This window comes from Bufo gargarizans, chromosome 5 (genome assembly GCF_014858855.1).
Source record: "Bufo gargarizans isolate SCDJY-AF-19 chromosome 5, ASM1485885v1, whole genome shotgun sequence".
Taxonomy (NCBI): Eukaryota; Metazoa; Chordata; class Amphibia; order Anura; family Bufonidae; genus Bufo; species Bufo gargarizans.
This window is the reverse complement of record NC_058084.1, coordinates 313,690,551-313,706,987: the sequence shown is the minus strand read 5'-3', so window position 1 is coordinate 313,706,987 and position 16,437 is coordinate 313,690,551. Positions and strand designations below refer to the sequence as shown.

Below are 16,437 nucleotides of genomic sequence, written 5' to 3'. Positions count from 1 at the left end.
CACATGAACTAGCAGACAATCAAGACCAATCAGAATGCAGATAACCTCCCCCACTGCAGTGTGTATCCTCTCACATACAGCTAACCAGAGACCAGCCCTCCAATTACATGAAATTAGTAAGCATTTGTTTTAGTCTCTTAACAGTCACCTTAAAATTGGGAAAACCCTCCCAAAAATGTCACTTTTTTATTGTAGATTTTTAATGCGTGTCGGCAGTAAATCTTGTTGGCGCACAACTCAGGGGACACTATAACATTTTAACCCCTTAGTGACATCATTAATTTTAGCCCTAAGAACCAATAATATTTTCCCCCTTTGTATTCATAACTTTAGAATTTTTTCTTTTTAATGTTTTTTTATTTTGCAGGGTTTGTTGTAGGTTTTTTCTAGGAATCATTTTGGGGTATATATAGTGTATTAAATAACTTATTTTTAGGGGGAAATAAAAAAAACAGCAATTTTTACATTATTTTGTGGATTTATTTTTACGGCGTTCACTGTGTGGTAAAAATAACAATTTTATTATGTGGGTCACTACAATGATGATAATTATTTCACAGTGCTTGATAAAGGTAAATTTAGATCGAAACGTCACTTGATTGTGAAGTTGCCTTATGAATAAAACTTGTACTCTGCATATATTAAGAGTGCTGTTTTAATTTGTGACTATATTGAGGCTGGGAAGCCACAACAACACATACCTGAACATGAGCAGACAAGAGTGCCACGCTATTACTATATATAGCTTTCAAACAAGACCAGTTGCATGTTTCTAGCTGCTACCATTCAGGAGGAAGCAGCATCTAAAGCAGCCCCCCCCCCCCCCCACCACCACCACTTTCTGCCAGAGCCCAGCACCAAGGCACTCAGGGCTGTGCTCTTCCAAGTGCTCTCCCATCTCATGTATGTAACAGAGAGGAGACGGTCTGCACATGACAACGCTGTAGGAAGATGCCTGCAGAATGGCAAAGTGGCACACATTTGTTGCTATGAGGTGAAATGGAAAATGGTTAAATTTTAAAACACAAATGCACATATACTGTAGGTTGTACTATACCATTACAGTGTAAAAAAATGAAACGGCAGCTACACTTAAAAAAAAAGGGCTTAGATGAATTAGTTAAAAGTAAATGACATTAATGCTTATGGAAATGTGTAGAAATCTGTGACTCACTCCCCTTATTTAAAATTGATATTTCATCCCCACCTATCCATTGGTTGAACCTGACGGACTTATGTTTTTTTTCAACCCTATTAACTATGCAACTTTGCTTTAATACCAACATGATGACCTTATTCTGCAGATCAGTCATGAAGTACAATATGTGACAAAAAAACAATCTCAGAACGGCCTGGGTAAGTCAAAGCGTTTTAAAGTTATCAGCACTTAAAGTGACTCTGGTCAGATTTGCAAAAAATGGCCTGGTCCTAAGGTGTAAAAAGGCTGTGTCCTTAAGGGGTTAAGTAAGTGAAGTGGTTAATTGTTTGATTAATTATAAACCTCTTTGCCATTTGCTATTAGATAAGCATCTATTCCTTTTTAACAGATATAGTATCTGCAATCACTAACTCTTGGGGTAGAGGATTTCACAGTTTAACTACTCTAACTGTAAAGAATCCTTTCATACTTTATAGTGATATTTAAATTGCCTGTCCCCAACAAGTAATGAAAGTGCGCTGGTCCTTTGTGAGGTCATTGGAATAAATAAATCCTGTGCCAGTTCTTTGTATTGGCTTAACATATATTGCTGCTTACTTGTAACCAGAATACCAAAGTTCCTCCCTTGTTTTCTTCCATTCCATGTCAGAAGGAAAAAATGTGTTGTACTGACTGACATCAGTGAAGGGTTTTACAGTCTAAAAGTCAGTGTATTCTTTCAAGTACACTAATAATGTCAGCTACACTTTCACACAATGAGAAAATCAGTGCAAAAAGCCCAAAGTACATGATGCAAAAGAAAGCCTGGGATATAGCACAGCGAATAATAATTAGTGTTCAGCGAATGGAGTGATCTGAAGTCAATTTGATCAAACAATTCGGTTTTAACACGGTCTCCATTAAAATGTATTGCAGCCATGTAGACAAAACACTTCTCACCCGAAATCACGCGATACTTAATTCGGTAATCACACCTGCATCTTTAAAAACATTTTAAAATAGCAATCCAAAGTTGGGTTTGGTACAGGCTGCTACCTCAGTACCAAACCCATGGGATTGCCATTTTAAAATGTTTGTAGAGACGCAGTGTGATTACCGAATTAATTCACCAACGTCTTGCGCGACTTTGGGTGAAACAAATGTTTATACGAAGGCAATACATTTTAATACTGTACGTGGAGACCGCATTAAAGGGGTTATCCAACCCCTATAATGCCCCCCCATTCTCGGGTCACTCATATAGCTTATACTTACTCAGTCCTCAGCACCCGCGTTTCTTCTGATCCCCACACAGCCGCCGCTGCATCTCCTATGGTGCCAAGCCTCCCTAGCATCGCGTGAGTTGCTATTTGCTGCAGTGGTGGCCGTGTTGGGATCAGGAGCCATGCGAGTGCCGGCGTAAGTATAACCTATATGAGGGGTCCGGGCATTGAGGGGGTCATTTTAGGGGTTGGATAACCCCTTTAAAACCAAAGTGTTTGAACGAATCGACTTTGGATCTATGATCCGAAGCGCCTTTCACTCTACACCAATAATAATGAAACAATTACATTATTGGGAGGAGGGCTAGAGGTCTAATAACAAGCCAAAATGACAATGGAGGGGAACGCTCTATTCTTCCTTGAACTAATGTTGATCAAACAGCTCAAATTCTGTAAAACTGCTCACCTTCATTGCAGCCACATCCTTTGCTATATACTTTTCATATTTTTGACAGTATAAAGGCCTGAATGTATTGTCACAATCTGAAACAAAACAAATTAAATTTTTTACAAAAAAACTGTAGATCTATTATCATCAGTTAAACAGTGACATATATATCAGATCTAGAACGAGAACAAGAATATATCAGGAATAAAATAAAGTAGCATTCTAGTTTTGTGCCAAAAAGCTAACTGCGACATTTACCCCTCTGCCTGTTAGCATTCACAGTGTCAGAAAGGTTGTTTATTCTCTTATACCAATGTAATCAAAACAAAAATGATCAAGTGGTCACTCGAGCAAGACAGCAGCATGTATGATATGTTGTCTATTTTTAATAGAACATAATCTTTATGTAACATCCATGGAGCCCATGTTTTATCTCTGACAATTGGGTTGATTACAGTAGCAGGAAGCCTCCTCTCGTATCTACAGATAGAGTTTAGTGCTTGTATAATCTCTCTTACCAAGGGGAGTAAGTATTAGTTTCGCACATAACAGAATATGACCTATGATGTGTCTGTTTTCATGGTGAAGGTCAACACTGCCAACGATTAGGAGAGCAAGGGCAGGAGAGGGAGCAATCTGTAATCCAGAAACTTGTGAGACTAAGGAGAATGTATGTTACCAATAAGTAGCGAGTTTTGGGCATGACCAAAGAATGTGGTATAATGAACCAGTCTTCCCACAATTTCTCCAGCAACAAGCCATTGTGCCTGGGTATACAGTCAGGTCCATAAATATTGGGGCATAGAATTGTGTCGAACATTTTTGGCTCTATACACCACCACAATGGATTTGAAATGAAATGAACAAGATGTGCTTTAACTGCACACTGTCAGCTTTAATTTGAGGGTATTTACATCCAAATCAGGTAAACGGTGTAGGAATTACAACAGTTAGCATATGTGCCTCCCACTTTTTAAGGGACCAAAAGGTAATGGGACAGAATAATAATCATAAATAAAACTTTCACTTTTTAATACTTGGTTGCAAATCCTTTGCAGTCAATTACAGCCTGAAGTCTGGAACGCATAGACATCACCAGACGCTGGGTTTCATCCCTGGTGATGCTCTGCCAGGACTCTACTGCAATGGTCCTCAGTTCCTGCTTGTTCTTGGGGCATTTTCCCTTCAGTTTTGTCTTCAGCAAGTGAAATGCACGCTCAATCGGATTCAGGTGATTGACTTGGCCATTGTATAACATTCCACTTCTTTCCCTTAAAAAACTATTTGCTTTGGGTCATTGTCCATCTGCACTGTGAAGTGCCGTCCAATGAGTTCTGAAGCATTTGGCTGAATTTGAGCAGATAATATTGCCCGAAACACTTCAGAATTCATCCTGCTGCTTTTGTCAGCAGTCACATCATCAATAAATACAAGAGAACCAGTTCCATTGGCAGTCATACATGCCCACGCCATGACATTACCACCACCATGCTTCACGGATGAGGTGGTATGCTTAGGGTCATGAGCATTCCTTTCCTTCTCCATACTTTTCTCTTCCCAGCACTCTGGTACAAGTTGATCTTGGTCTCATCTGTCCATAGGATGTTGTTCCAGAACTGTGAAGCCTTTTTATATGTCGTTTGGCAAACTCTAATGTGGCCTGTCTGTTTGTGAGGTTCACCAATGGTTTACATCTTGTGGTGAACCCTCTGTTTTCACTCTGGTGGAGTCTTCTCTTGATTGTTGACTTTGACACACCTACCTCCTTGAGAGTGTTCTTGATCTGGCCAACTGTTGTGAAAGGCGTTTTCTTCACCAGGGAAATAATTCTTCGGTCATCCACCACCGTTGTTTTTCGTGGTCTTCCAGGTCTTTTGGTGTCGCTGAGCTCACTGATGCGTTCCTTCTTTTTAAGAATCTTCCAAACAGTTGTTTTGGCCACGCCTAATGTTTTTGCCATCTCTCTGATGGGTTTGTTTCGTTTTTTCATCCTAATGATGGCTTGGTTCACAGATAGTGACAGCTCTTTGGATCTCATCTTGAGAGTTGGCAGCAACAGATTCCAAATTCAAATCGCACACCTGAAATGAACTGTGGACCTTTTATCTGCTCATTGTAATTGGGATAATGAGGGACTAACACACACCTGGCCATGGAACAGCTGAGAAGCCAATTGTCCCATTACTTTTGGTCCCACAACAAGTGGGAGGCACATATGCAAACTGTTGTAATTCCTACAAGTTCACCTGATTTGGATGTAAATACCCTTAAATTAAAGCTGACAGTCTGCAGTTAAAGCACATCTTGTTCGTTTCATTTCAAATCCATTGTGGTGGTGTATAGTCAAAAATGTTAGAATTGTGTAGATGTCCCAATATTTATGGACCCGACTGTATATGGCTTAGCCTGTGGGGGGTAACGTACCACCTAAGCAAGGTTTTCATAGCAGATTCATAGTGGGTGGTACATTTAAATGTGGATACAATGAAGTTCACTGCTTCAGCTCACTCCCCCTCCGAGAAGGATTTCTGCAGATCCTGTTCCCATTTTATCATTGGAGGAGTTTTAACAAATCTAGATTTGTCACCCAGTAAATTGTATATATGATGGTTGGTATGTTTGAATAACAATGGATCCTGGAATATTCTAATTATATCTGGTTGAATATGTGGCAGGGAGAGAAGAAGTGAGCTGAGGCAGTGACGAACGCTCATATATGAGAGGAACTCTGAATGAGGCAAGTTGTTGACTTTTTAGATGTGCTCGAAATAAACCAGTCAAATTTTCTATTAGCTGGGTTGCTGAAGTAATGCCCGCAGCACTCCAGGTAGAGGGTTAATATCTCCTATAAGCTTTTCCAAAACATATATGGTTACATGAGAGAGTATAGGGGGCCTGATTCTCCCCAGGAGCGGTGGATTTGTGACCACAAGAGCCTCTGATTTCCATACTGCTAGACAAAGGTAGTCTTTCAGCGTGCCGCCAGCAAGAAAATGAGATTCGATTTAAACCCATGATTTGCCCAACGTGGGGTTCGACCACTCCCTGATGAAAGAGGCCTATGGATTGGAAATAGTCTTTAATTGAGGGAAGACCTATACCACCGGCTCTTTTCTTCCTGAACATTATAGCCAGAGTTATTCTAGGGAGACTTGAGTGCCAAATATAGGAATTAAGGAGTTTCTGTGCTTCATTAAAAAAGGAATCTGGTACGGGAATTGGTAGAGCACGGAAAACATATCAATTTCAGCAATGTCATCATCTGGAATGCCGCTACTCTACCAACCCAAGACACATCTCTCATACTGAAGCTTGCAAAGTCTTTAGCCATAATGGAGAGAAGGGGCTCATAGTTGTTCTGGCACGCCAGCGAACAAGGATACACTAGTTTAATTCCCAAATATTTATAGATACAATGTATGCCAGTCTAGAGGGAACATATTTTTTTTTTTAGAAATCTTAGTTCTGTCAGGGGAATATTTATAGGGAGGGCTTTCAAAACTATTTATTTTATAGTAGGAAAGTAAGCCAAAGTCTGAGATAATTGAGAACGCTTGACTTCGTGATTGTCTGGGGTTAGTGACAGTAAGGATGATATCGTCCGCATATAAGGAGATGGTGTGCGCTGTAGTGCCAATTATCACTCCCTCTATGTCTTTAGATAGGCGAATGTGTTGAGCCAGGGGTTCCATGGCTAAAATGAATATTAAGGGGGATAAAGGACATCCTTGACGGGATCCGTTGGCGACATGAAAGCTGTTAGATAGTACCCCATTGACAAATACTTTAGCAATAGGGTCAGAGTATAAACCTTGAATTGCATTCATTATGGGGCCATTAAAGACCAATGTTTCAAGAACAGAAAAGGCATATGACCAGTGGAGGCGGTCGAAAGCCTTCTCAGCATCTAAGGTGACCGCTACTAGGGGAAGTTTCTGCCACATTGAAAAGGTTAAATCGTGTGCCCTTAAACCCTGAATGATCATCTTTCACTAGATGAGGAAGGATTGAGAACAATCTAGAAGCTAATAATTTGATGAATATCTTAATGTCTGACTTAAGGAGGGAGATAGGCCTAAAGTTTTGTGGAGAATCTGAAGGTTTACCTGGTTTGGTTAAGGTGACAATCAATGCCAATTACATGACTGATGGGAAAGGTGTTCCTGACATAGTCCTTTGAAACATAGTTTTTTTGTTTGTTTATTGACATTTTTTTATAGTAATTTTCTTTATTGCAATACAAAAAGAGCATGCATGTAATAACTACATATAATAAAATTAATACATCTATTGCAGAATTGTATATCACAGAATCTACATCACAGTTCATAATTTTCCTCCCAGCCAAAAAAAATAAAAAATAAAAAAAGGTTGGGGGGGGACGACGACTGTCATCTCTCCCTATCCTCTCCCCTCACACCCCAATCCAATTTCCATCTTGATCAATTTTTTAACCATTCTGCCTGCATACTCTCGAACCTCCACCTTTTATAGTTCTAAGTAGTCTCTATGTAGTCTCTCCCCTCACACCCCAATCCAATTTCCATCTTGATAAATTTTTTAACCATTCTGCCCGCATACTCTCGAACCGCCACCTTTTATAGTTCTATGTAGTCTCTCGCAAACCAACGAGCATTTGACCAAGCTGGACCACATATTTATTGTTGGTACCGTTTTCTCCGTCCATTTTCTTACAATACATCTCCTAGCCTGAAATAAAAGTTTAGTTATTAAAAATTTCACAGAATCCCCTATATCCTCCACCAAACCCAGTACACGTGCCCTAAAAGTTCGAGGGAGGTCTATTTTATGAAGTATCTTAATATAGCAAAGTCCTCAGTACCATAAATTTTGGAGAGATTGGCACTCCCACAGTAAGTGCACATCTTCAACTCCAATTTCGCCACATTTTAGACATCTAAATACCTTATTCTTATAATATTTCAGGGTAGTAGTATAGACGATGTACCAAAAAGAATTGGATAAGCCTATGTGCTGGGTTCTGGGAGGTCTTGATTATTACTTGAAATATTTTACACCACCCTTCAGAATTTATCTGTTCCACGCTCCCATCCCATGTTCCTATATTAATCTCCACACCTTGTTTTTCCCTCATTTTTTGGGACAAGATATTATACATATTTGATAATCTTCTACTACCGTTAATCATTTTTGAATTTACCTCGACTGTTGAAGGGCGTGAGGTAGTTATTCTTTTCCCTAACAAAGATTGTTTAAGAGCCGTTCTAAGTTGAGAATAATAGAACAAATCTTTATGTACAAGACTATTTTTGCATTTAAGGTCTTCAAACCCCATTATTTCTCCATTTCCACCTATCTGGCCAAGGGTGCCGATTCAAAGCATCTGCCAGAACCTCTTATTAATAACTAATAGTTCTTTTAAATAATAGTTTTCCCAAAGCAACGTGTCGTTGTAGTAATCTATCTTTTCCCATAGTTGTCTAATAGTTTGCCATGTCTTATACATGAGTTTCATAGTAGGGGACTTATTAAACTGGGGATGCAGGTGTATACCAGCTTCTAGTATCTGACATATTCGAGTAGAGGTAAAATTTGTATATAGGCAGCTTAAAACTGAATTATAAAGTTTTGATTTACTCCAGTCCAAACAATTTTTAACCTGTCCTGCCAGAGCATATGCTTGTAAATCAGAAATTGCCAGGCCACCTTCTCCAACCGGCTTTTGAAACATAGTATGTGTGGGGCCAGGGAAGTGTGAAATTGCTTATAATATTTGTTCAACAACCCATCAGGGGCTGCAGATTTGCCTATAGGGAGGGGAAAGTATTAATTTCTTCTGTTTTATTTCTGTAATTGGGGCATTTAAAGAGTCTAAGTGTGCAGTTGATAGTCGTGGGAGTTGAGCTTTGGTCAGGAAGTCTTGGACAAAGGATTTATATAATCTTCAGGTAGTGAGGAACTGTCTTTAAGACTGTATAGATCTTTGTAATACATTCAGAATTGCTCTGTGATATCCCTAAGCTCAATGATTTGGGTTTTAGAGGATGGGTGAGGTAGAAAAGGAATTTTGGATTTCACTTGTTTAAGTCTGCGAGCTAACAATATGCCTGCTTTGTTTCCTTGAGCATAGAATATGGCTTTCAAAGAAAGAAGCGACTTATGAAAATCTCTGCCGAGAATATTCATTAATTTATCCCTTGCAATGCAAACTTTATCAGTTATTTCTGCAGAAGGTTGTTTTTTATTAATATTTTCTAGTTGAGATTTTTCCTAAAGTCAGTGTGATATCTTTTTCCCCCTTTTCTTTTCTGTGTGATTCATTTTAATGAGAATACCTCTAACAAAGGCCTTGTGGGCCTTCCATACTACGAGAGGATCTGAAACTTAACCCTCATTTAGTTGGAAATATTCCTGTATGGTTTGATGTATTTCAGTTTCATATTTAGAGTGTGAAAATAGGAAGGTGTTGTTCTGCCAGATTGGAGCAGGGAGTGATTAATATTGCTCTGCCAGGTGTAATGTTATAGGGGCATGGTCAGACCATTGGATCAGACCAATAGAAGAGTCTATTGTGTGAAACAGGGCTGTGCGGTCTACTAAAAACATGTCTATTCGAGAATAGGATGAGTGTACAGGGGAGAAAAAGGTATAATCTCTATCTTGACTGTGCTGTGCCAGCCAGACGTCGACCAGGCCTTCGGAGTGGATAAATGCTGCTAAGCCTGATAGGGAGCGCCTGTATGGGTTGGTCGAGTCAAGAGAAGGATCAGTAATGGAGTTGAAGTCTCCACATAAAATATTAGCTTACCCTGTTTTACCTTATGAACTTGTCTCATCACCTTCTGTAGAAAGGATATTTGGCGTTCATTGGGAGCGTATACGTTCACTAGCGTATAAATAACGTTGTTCACTCTGCATACCAGAACTATGTATCTGCCTCTCTGATCTGTGATCTGAGAGATGGGAGAGAATGAAACACTATTTTTAACGGCTATGAACACCCCTTTAGATTTTTTCACATTGTTGGAATGAATATTAACTGGAAATAGATGGTGTCTAACATTGCAGGAATCTGTCTGCAAAAGATGGGATTCTTGTACACAGGGTATATCTGCACCAACGAGACAATGCCTCCCTCCATAAATAAGATCTTTTCTGTGGGCAGTTGAGCTTCTTGGTGTTAAGAGAAAGAATTTTCAGTCCCATGGTTTTGGATGAAAATGCTGAATGAGACTACTGCTATGCTCGAGACGAACCCAAATGTGACCATGCATGTAAATGGGAAATCGCGACCAAACATAATAAAAAAGCTAAGTAGACATAAAAGTCCAAAAGTAGGAGGTATGCCTCTAATGGCTGGTGGGGGCGATAGTCCCATGTTGAGGCCAAAAGCTACAATTGCTTTAGAAAATAACAAGGAAAGTCACAGCGGGGATTTGCACCTTTAAGGAACCTGAGAAAGTTGTTGCAACTAGGAAACATAAATAGTCCCCATCTCTGCCACCTGTAGAAGAACAGGTAAAAGACCAATTGGACACCCTTGTCGGGTGGGAAGAACAATACTAAAATCCGAGACATTCTTCAGGCAAAAAGATTATATATCCGCTCTAAGGATATATAATAATCTCTTGACAGAGCTAGTGCTTTCTGTCTGATAGTAGAGGAACTTCAAATATTCCAGCTTTAATTGCAGAATTTTACTCCTTATGTTGTGCTGAAGAAAAGATCACCTCTGGTTTTGTCTTGGGAAGTTGGGAAACAGAGATTTTCCCGGTTCAAGCTCGGAGATACGGATCTGCCATTACTGTAGCAGTGCTTTTCCTTCCTCAAAAGTGCATACCAAGTGGGTGTTACCATCTTTGGAAACGAAAAGTTTTAATGGACATCCCCATTTATATACCAAGTTGTTCTTGCGTAGAGATAATGTAATAGGCAGTAGAGCATGGCGTTGTCGCAGGGTAGCCGCAGAGAGGTCCGTATAGAGGCGAACAGAGTTGTATGGTGCAGGGAGTGAGCCAGCTTTTCTGGCTGCTGACATCACTGCCTCTTTAGTGGGGCAAAAATGAATGCGAGCTAATGTATCTCTCGGGATTTCTGGGACCATCTATTTTGGTTTAGGGACCGACCCTGTGAGCCCTATCAATTATCAATTCTTGATAGTTGAGTAATGAGAGCTAAGAACATCTTTTGCATATAAGGGGTAACTTTAGAGCTGGAAATCTCAGAACTCTATCATTTCTGCGTGAGCGGTCTTCCATTTTCATAGGTTCCACTTCGTCGGCCATGTCATTATGAGCATCTATAACTGCGTTTTGAGAAGTAGCAAAATCTTTCATTTTAGACTTCAAATGTGACATTCTGTTGTTCACCTCCTGTACTTTAGTGGCTAGAGGAGCTATAAGGGTTGCTAGGTCCTGATGCATGGAGGATTTCAGGGCGATCAGCATTTGTTTTAGTGCATCCTCTGACACGGGTCTCTCAGAGACCTAATAGGCCATCAAGGAGTCTTCATTAGAGGCCACATCATTAGGAGGTAAAGCAATAGAACCAACCTGTGCTTCAGGGGAGTAGTCTATTCGCTGGCTCCTTTTCTGTGGACCGTTTGAAGGAGAAGCGCCATCTACGTCCACGCCATTTTGAGAGGGCCTGCAGCTAGCTCTTGCTTCTCTTACTTCTTCCAGAGTAAGTGGTAAAGCAGGGGAGTTTGGAGGAGAGGAATAGAAGACCTCTGGAGAAGGTGATAGGGAACCAAGTCTGGGTGTTTGCGCCGGTGTTAGTTTGTACACTGGAGAGGAGGATGCTGCGTTGTCCAAGCTCCGGGCGCCATCCATATTTCCACTATTCAGTCTGGGAAGTTGTCTCTTGGGCTTCCCCATGGCTCTGGGGATCCAGACAGGTGTCCACTGGTCGAAAATTGGTGGCTGGGGTGGAGGTTTCGCTGAGATTCAGTCGCTGTGGTGCAGGAGCTGTGTACTCATGCAGCCAAGCAACGCCCCCACAAAATTAAAATTTTAAAAAGATTCAGGCTATAGTCAGCCTACAGTTCATAACAAAATATCAGATATTCCATACAGCAGAACCAAAAAGGTTTCGGCAGCCACTTTACCAATATACATAGAGGAGGCTTTTTTTCTTTTGTAGTCCAGGGAATCGAGCGAGTCACGGCCCCAATCAGAGGGGGTGACCATAAGAAAAACTGCTCAGCCAGGAGACCTTTTGGATGTTTCGGCTGGGAAGCTGTACTCCGACTGGCCTCAATAAGGCCTCTTTCACACGAGCGTGACGGATTGGCTCCAGATGCGTTCAGGGTGCATTTATACCATTTTGCAAGCAAGTTCAGTTAGTTTTGTCTGCTATTGCTTTCAGTTGTTCAGATTTTTTTCAGTGCGGGTGCAATGCGTTTTTCACGCGCGTGAAACAACATCTCTTAACAACCATCAGTGAAAAACACATTGCATCCGTACTTGCTTCCGGATGTAATGTGTTTTTCACTGAAGCCCCATTCACTTCTATCTGGCCAGGGCTGCGTGAAAATTGCAGAATATAGAACATGCTGCTTTTTCACGCAACGCAGAACTAATGCGTGAAAAAAAAACCGCTCATGTACACAGACCCATTGAAATGAATCGGTCAGAATTCAGTGCGGGTGCTATGCATTCATGTCACGCATTGCACCCACGTGGAAAACTCGCTCATTTGAAAGGGGCCTAAGAAACACAATCTTATTCTGCAACATAATTAAATGTGATGTTACATGTTTTTGGTTTCTTTTCCTGTTTTCCTGGATTTTTTTTTGCCACTTTCTATGCACATCTTGTGCACCCACTCACCCCTGGTGCAATTAATTAACAAAGGGAGGTGGATAGATAAGGTTTTTTAGTATGATATACTGTATATCATACGCACCTGCCCATAAGACGCACCTAGGCTTTAGAGGATGAAAATAGGGGAAAAAATATATTTTGAACAAAAGGTATAGTGAATGTGGCTGATTTCCGGTGGTTGTTCCTGCCGGACGCTAATGTGAAAGTAGCCTATTCTGCTGCTGACAGAGTGTTATTGGGGGTGAGGGGAACTGCTGCTGACACACTTATTGGGGAAAGGGGGAGGCTATCCTTCGACACTTTAATAAGGGGGTCACTTTATTAGGGGGGGGGGTTACTTTATTAGGGGTACCTTATAGATGTATAGATGACACAGCTCTCAGGGCATAACAGGAGCAGGGACAACCGTGAAGACAGAGAGGCGGAGAAGTCATTTTTGACAGGGAAGCCTGCTCCACCCCCCTCCTCTGCCTGCTCACATGCTCCCATCAACCCCTTTCAGTGCATCTTCCGGCCAACCGGTTCATATCACCCAACACCTGCTGCGGCTGGCCGGTCCATAACACGGAGCACCCGCAGAGGCAGCTGGCCCCTGCCTCCCACCAACTGCAGCGGCGGACGGTCCCTGCCTCTGCCAACTGCGGCCGGTCCCTGCCTCCCCCTTACCATCTGCAGCGACGGCCGGACCCTGCTTCCCCCACCATCTGCAGCGACGACCGGACCCCGCTTCCCCCACCATCTGCAGCGACGGCCGGACCCCGCTTCCCTCACCATCTGCAGCGACGGCCGGTCCCTGCATCCCCCACCATCTGCAGCGACGGCCGGTCCCTGCATCCCCCACCATCTGCAGCGACGGCCGGTCCCTGCATCTCCCACCATCTGCAGCGACGGCCGGTCCCTGCATCCCCCACCATCTGCAGCGACGGCCGGTCCCTGCATCCCCCACCATCTGCAGCGACGGCCGGTCCCTGCATCCCCCACCATCTGCAGCGACGGCCGGTCCCTGCATCCCCCACCATCTGCAGCGACGGCCGGTCCCTGCATCCCCCACCATCTGCAGCGACGGCCGGTCCCTGCATCCCCCACCATCTGCAGCGACGGCCGGTCCCTGCATCCCCCACCATCTGCAGCGACGGCCGGTCCCTGCATCCCCCACCATCTGCAGCGACGGCCGGGCCCTGCATCCCCCCACCATCTGCAGCGCCGGCCGGTCCCTGCATTCCCCACCATTTGCAAAGGCAGTCAGTCCCTGCCTCCCCCACCATCTGCAGCGGTGTCCAGCCACTTCCTCCCAGCAGGTAGTATAATATGTTTGGCTGCAAGCCACCTTTTTTTTTTTCATATTCACCCCATAAGACGCATTAACGTTCCCCCACCTCCCCCCCATTTTTTGGGAAAAAGTGCATCTTATGGGGCGAAAAATATGGTAGCTTAGGTCATGAATAAGGATCGTATCTTGGTATCTGAAACACGTAGAATATAACGCAATTCTGTCTGTATGGTGTCATAATTGGATTTTATGATTTTTTTTGAAGAATGAAGAATACAATGGTTTTTATTGGAAGCTGGAATTCTCCTTCATTGTTGGATTCAAACTGCACCTGATCCGGGTTTTTTAGTCTGTGCTTCCACCAAGCTGGACACAGGTGAGCGCAGCTATTCCCTTCTACTTAGAGCAGTTTGATTGCATAAAAAACGCTCTAAAAACAAAACCTATAAAACTGTGGCAGAATGGTGTTTTTATTTATTTTTATAATCTTGTTCCTGCTTTCCACTACATCGTATGCCATAGTAAATGGTGCCACTAGAAAGTGCAACTTGTCCCGCAGAACACAAGCCCTCAAGCTATATGAATGGAGAAAGAAAAAAAAAAGTTATGGTTTTGGGAAGGCTGACAGTAAAAAAAATGAGATGAAAAACTGGAAAATTACCCGGTCATTAACCCCTTAATGCATAATGCTGTATATGTAAAGCATTATGCGCTTGCATTTGTATTGTATTGCGCGGCGTGATGCTGTGAGCCTGAACTACAGGGAGTGCAGAATTATTAGGCAAATGAGTATTTTGACCACATCATCCTCTTTATGCATGTTGTCTTACTCCAAGCTGTATAGGCTCGAAAGCCTACTACCAATTAAGCATATTAGGTGATGTGCATCTCTGTAATGAGAAGGGGTGTGGTCTAATGACAACACCCTATATCAGATGTGCATAATTATTAGGCAACTTCCTTTCCTTTGGCAAAATGGGTCAAAAGAAGGACTTGACAGGCTCAGAAAAGTCAAAAATAGTGAGATATCTTGCAGAGGGATGCAGCACTCTTAAAATTGCAAAGCTTCTGAAGCATGATCATCGAACAATCAAGCGTTTCATTCAAAATAGTCAACAGGGTCGCAAGAAGCGCGTGGAAAAACCAAGGCGCAAAATAACTGCCACTTGCCACCAGTTTGGCCATATTTCAGAGCTGCAACATCACTGGAGTGCCCAAAAGCACAAGGTGTGCAATACTCAGAGACATGGCCAAGGTAAGAAAGGCTGAAAGACGACCACCACTGAACAAGACACACAAGCTGAAACGTCAAGACTGGGCCAAGAAATATCTCAAGACTGATTTTTCAAAGGTTTTATGGACTGATGAAATGAGAGTGAGTCTTGATGAGCCAGATGGATGGGCCCGTGGCTGGATTGGTAAAGGGCAGAGAGCTCCAGTCCGACTCAGACGCCAGCAAGGTGGAGGTGGAGTACTAGTTTGGGCTGGTATCATCAAAGATGAGCTTGTGGGGCCTTTTCGGGTTGAGGATGGAGTCGAGCTCAACTCCCAGTCCTACTGCCAGTTTCTGGAAGACAGCTTCTTCAAGCAGTGGTACAGGAAGAAGTCTGCATCCTTCAAGAAAAACATGATTTTCATGCAGGACAATGCTCCATCACACGCGTCCAAGTACTCCACAGCGTGGCTGGCAAGAAAGGGTATAAAAGAAGAAAATCTAATGACATGGCCTCCTTGTTCACCTGATCTGAACCCCATTGAGAACCTGTGGTCCATCATCAAATGTGAGATTTACAAGGAGGGAAAACAGTACACCTCTCTGAACAGTGTCTGGGAGGCTGTGGTTGCTGCTGCACGCAATGTTGATGGTGAACAGATCAAAACACTGACAGAATCCATGGATGGCAGGCTTTTGAGTGTCCTTGCAAAGAAAGGTGGCTATATTGGTCACTGATTTGTTTTTGTTTTGTTTTTGAATGTCAGAAATGTATATATGTGAATGTTGAGATGTTATATTGGTTTCACTGGTAAAAATAAATAATTGAAATGGGTATATATTTGTTAAGTTGCCTAATAATTATGCACAGTAATAGTCACCTGCACACACAGATATCCCCCTAAAATAGCTAAAACTAAAAACAAACTAAAAACTACTTCCAAAAATATTCAGCTTTGATATTAATGAGTTTTTTGGGTTCATTGAGAACATGGTTGTTGTTCAATAATAAAATGAATCCTCAAAAATACAACTTGCCTAATAATTCTGCACTCCCTGTATGTACGAAGCACAGTTCAGCATGGACTGTCCTCCTCCCATACCCTGCATAAGTTAGATTTTGTTATGCTGCGAATGGAGAATTGTCTGACCAGATAAGGGGTGCTGGATATGGATATTTAACCAATCTTTCGAGATACCCCACCACGCTGGTGAATTTCATGGTTTTTTTTTTCCCCTTTCCTTTATTTTACTGGGACCAATGTTGTTATTATTACCATTTTTGTCTCCGTTTTTGTGTTCATGCTTTTGTGATGCTCTCAATGGACTGCATATTGAC

General features: G+C 42.2%; 1 protein-coding gene across 3 annotated transcripts in view; it reads right to left on the bottom strand.

Annotated features, from left to right (window-relative positions):
• Nucleotides 1-16,437, bottom strand: part of RIPK1 (receptor interacting serine/threonine kinase 1) — a 150,750-nt gene that overhangs the window by 35,164 nt on the left and 99,149 nt on the right. For all 3 annotated transcript variants that reach the window (XM_044293588.1, XM_044293589.1, XM_044293586.1), the window contains exon 7: nt 2,828-2,904. In XM_044293588.1, the coding sequence (XP_044149523.1) occupies nt 2,828-2,904 (77 nt within the window). The remainder of the gene's footprint in view (nt 1-2,827; nt 2,905-16,437) is intronic.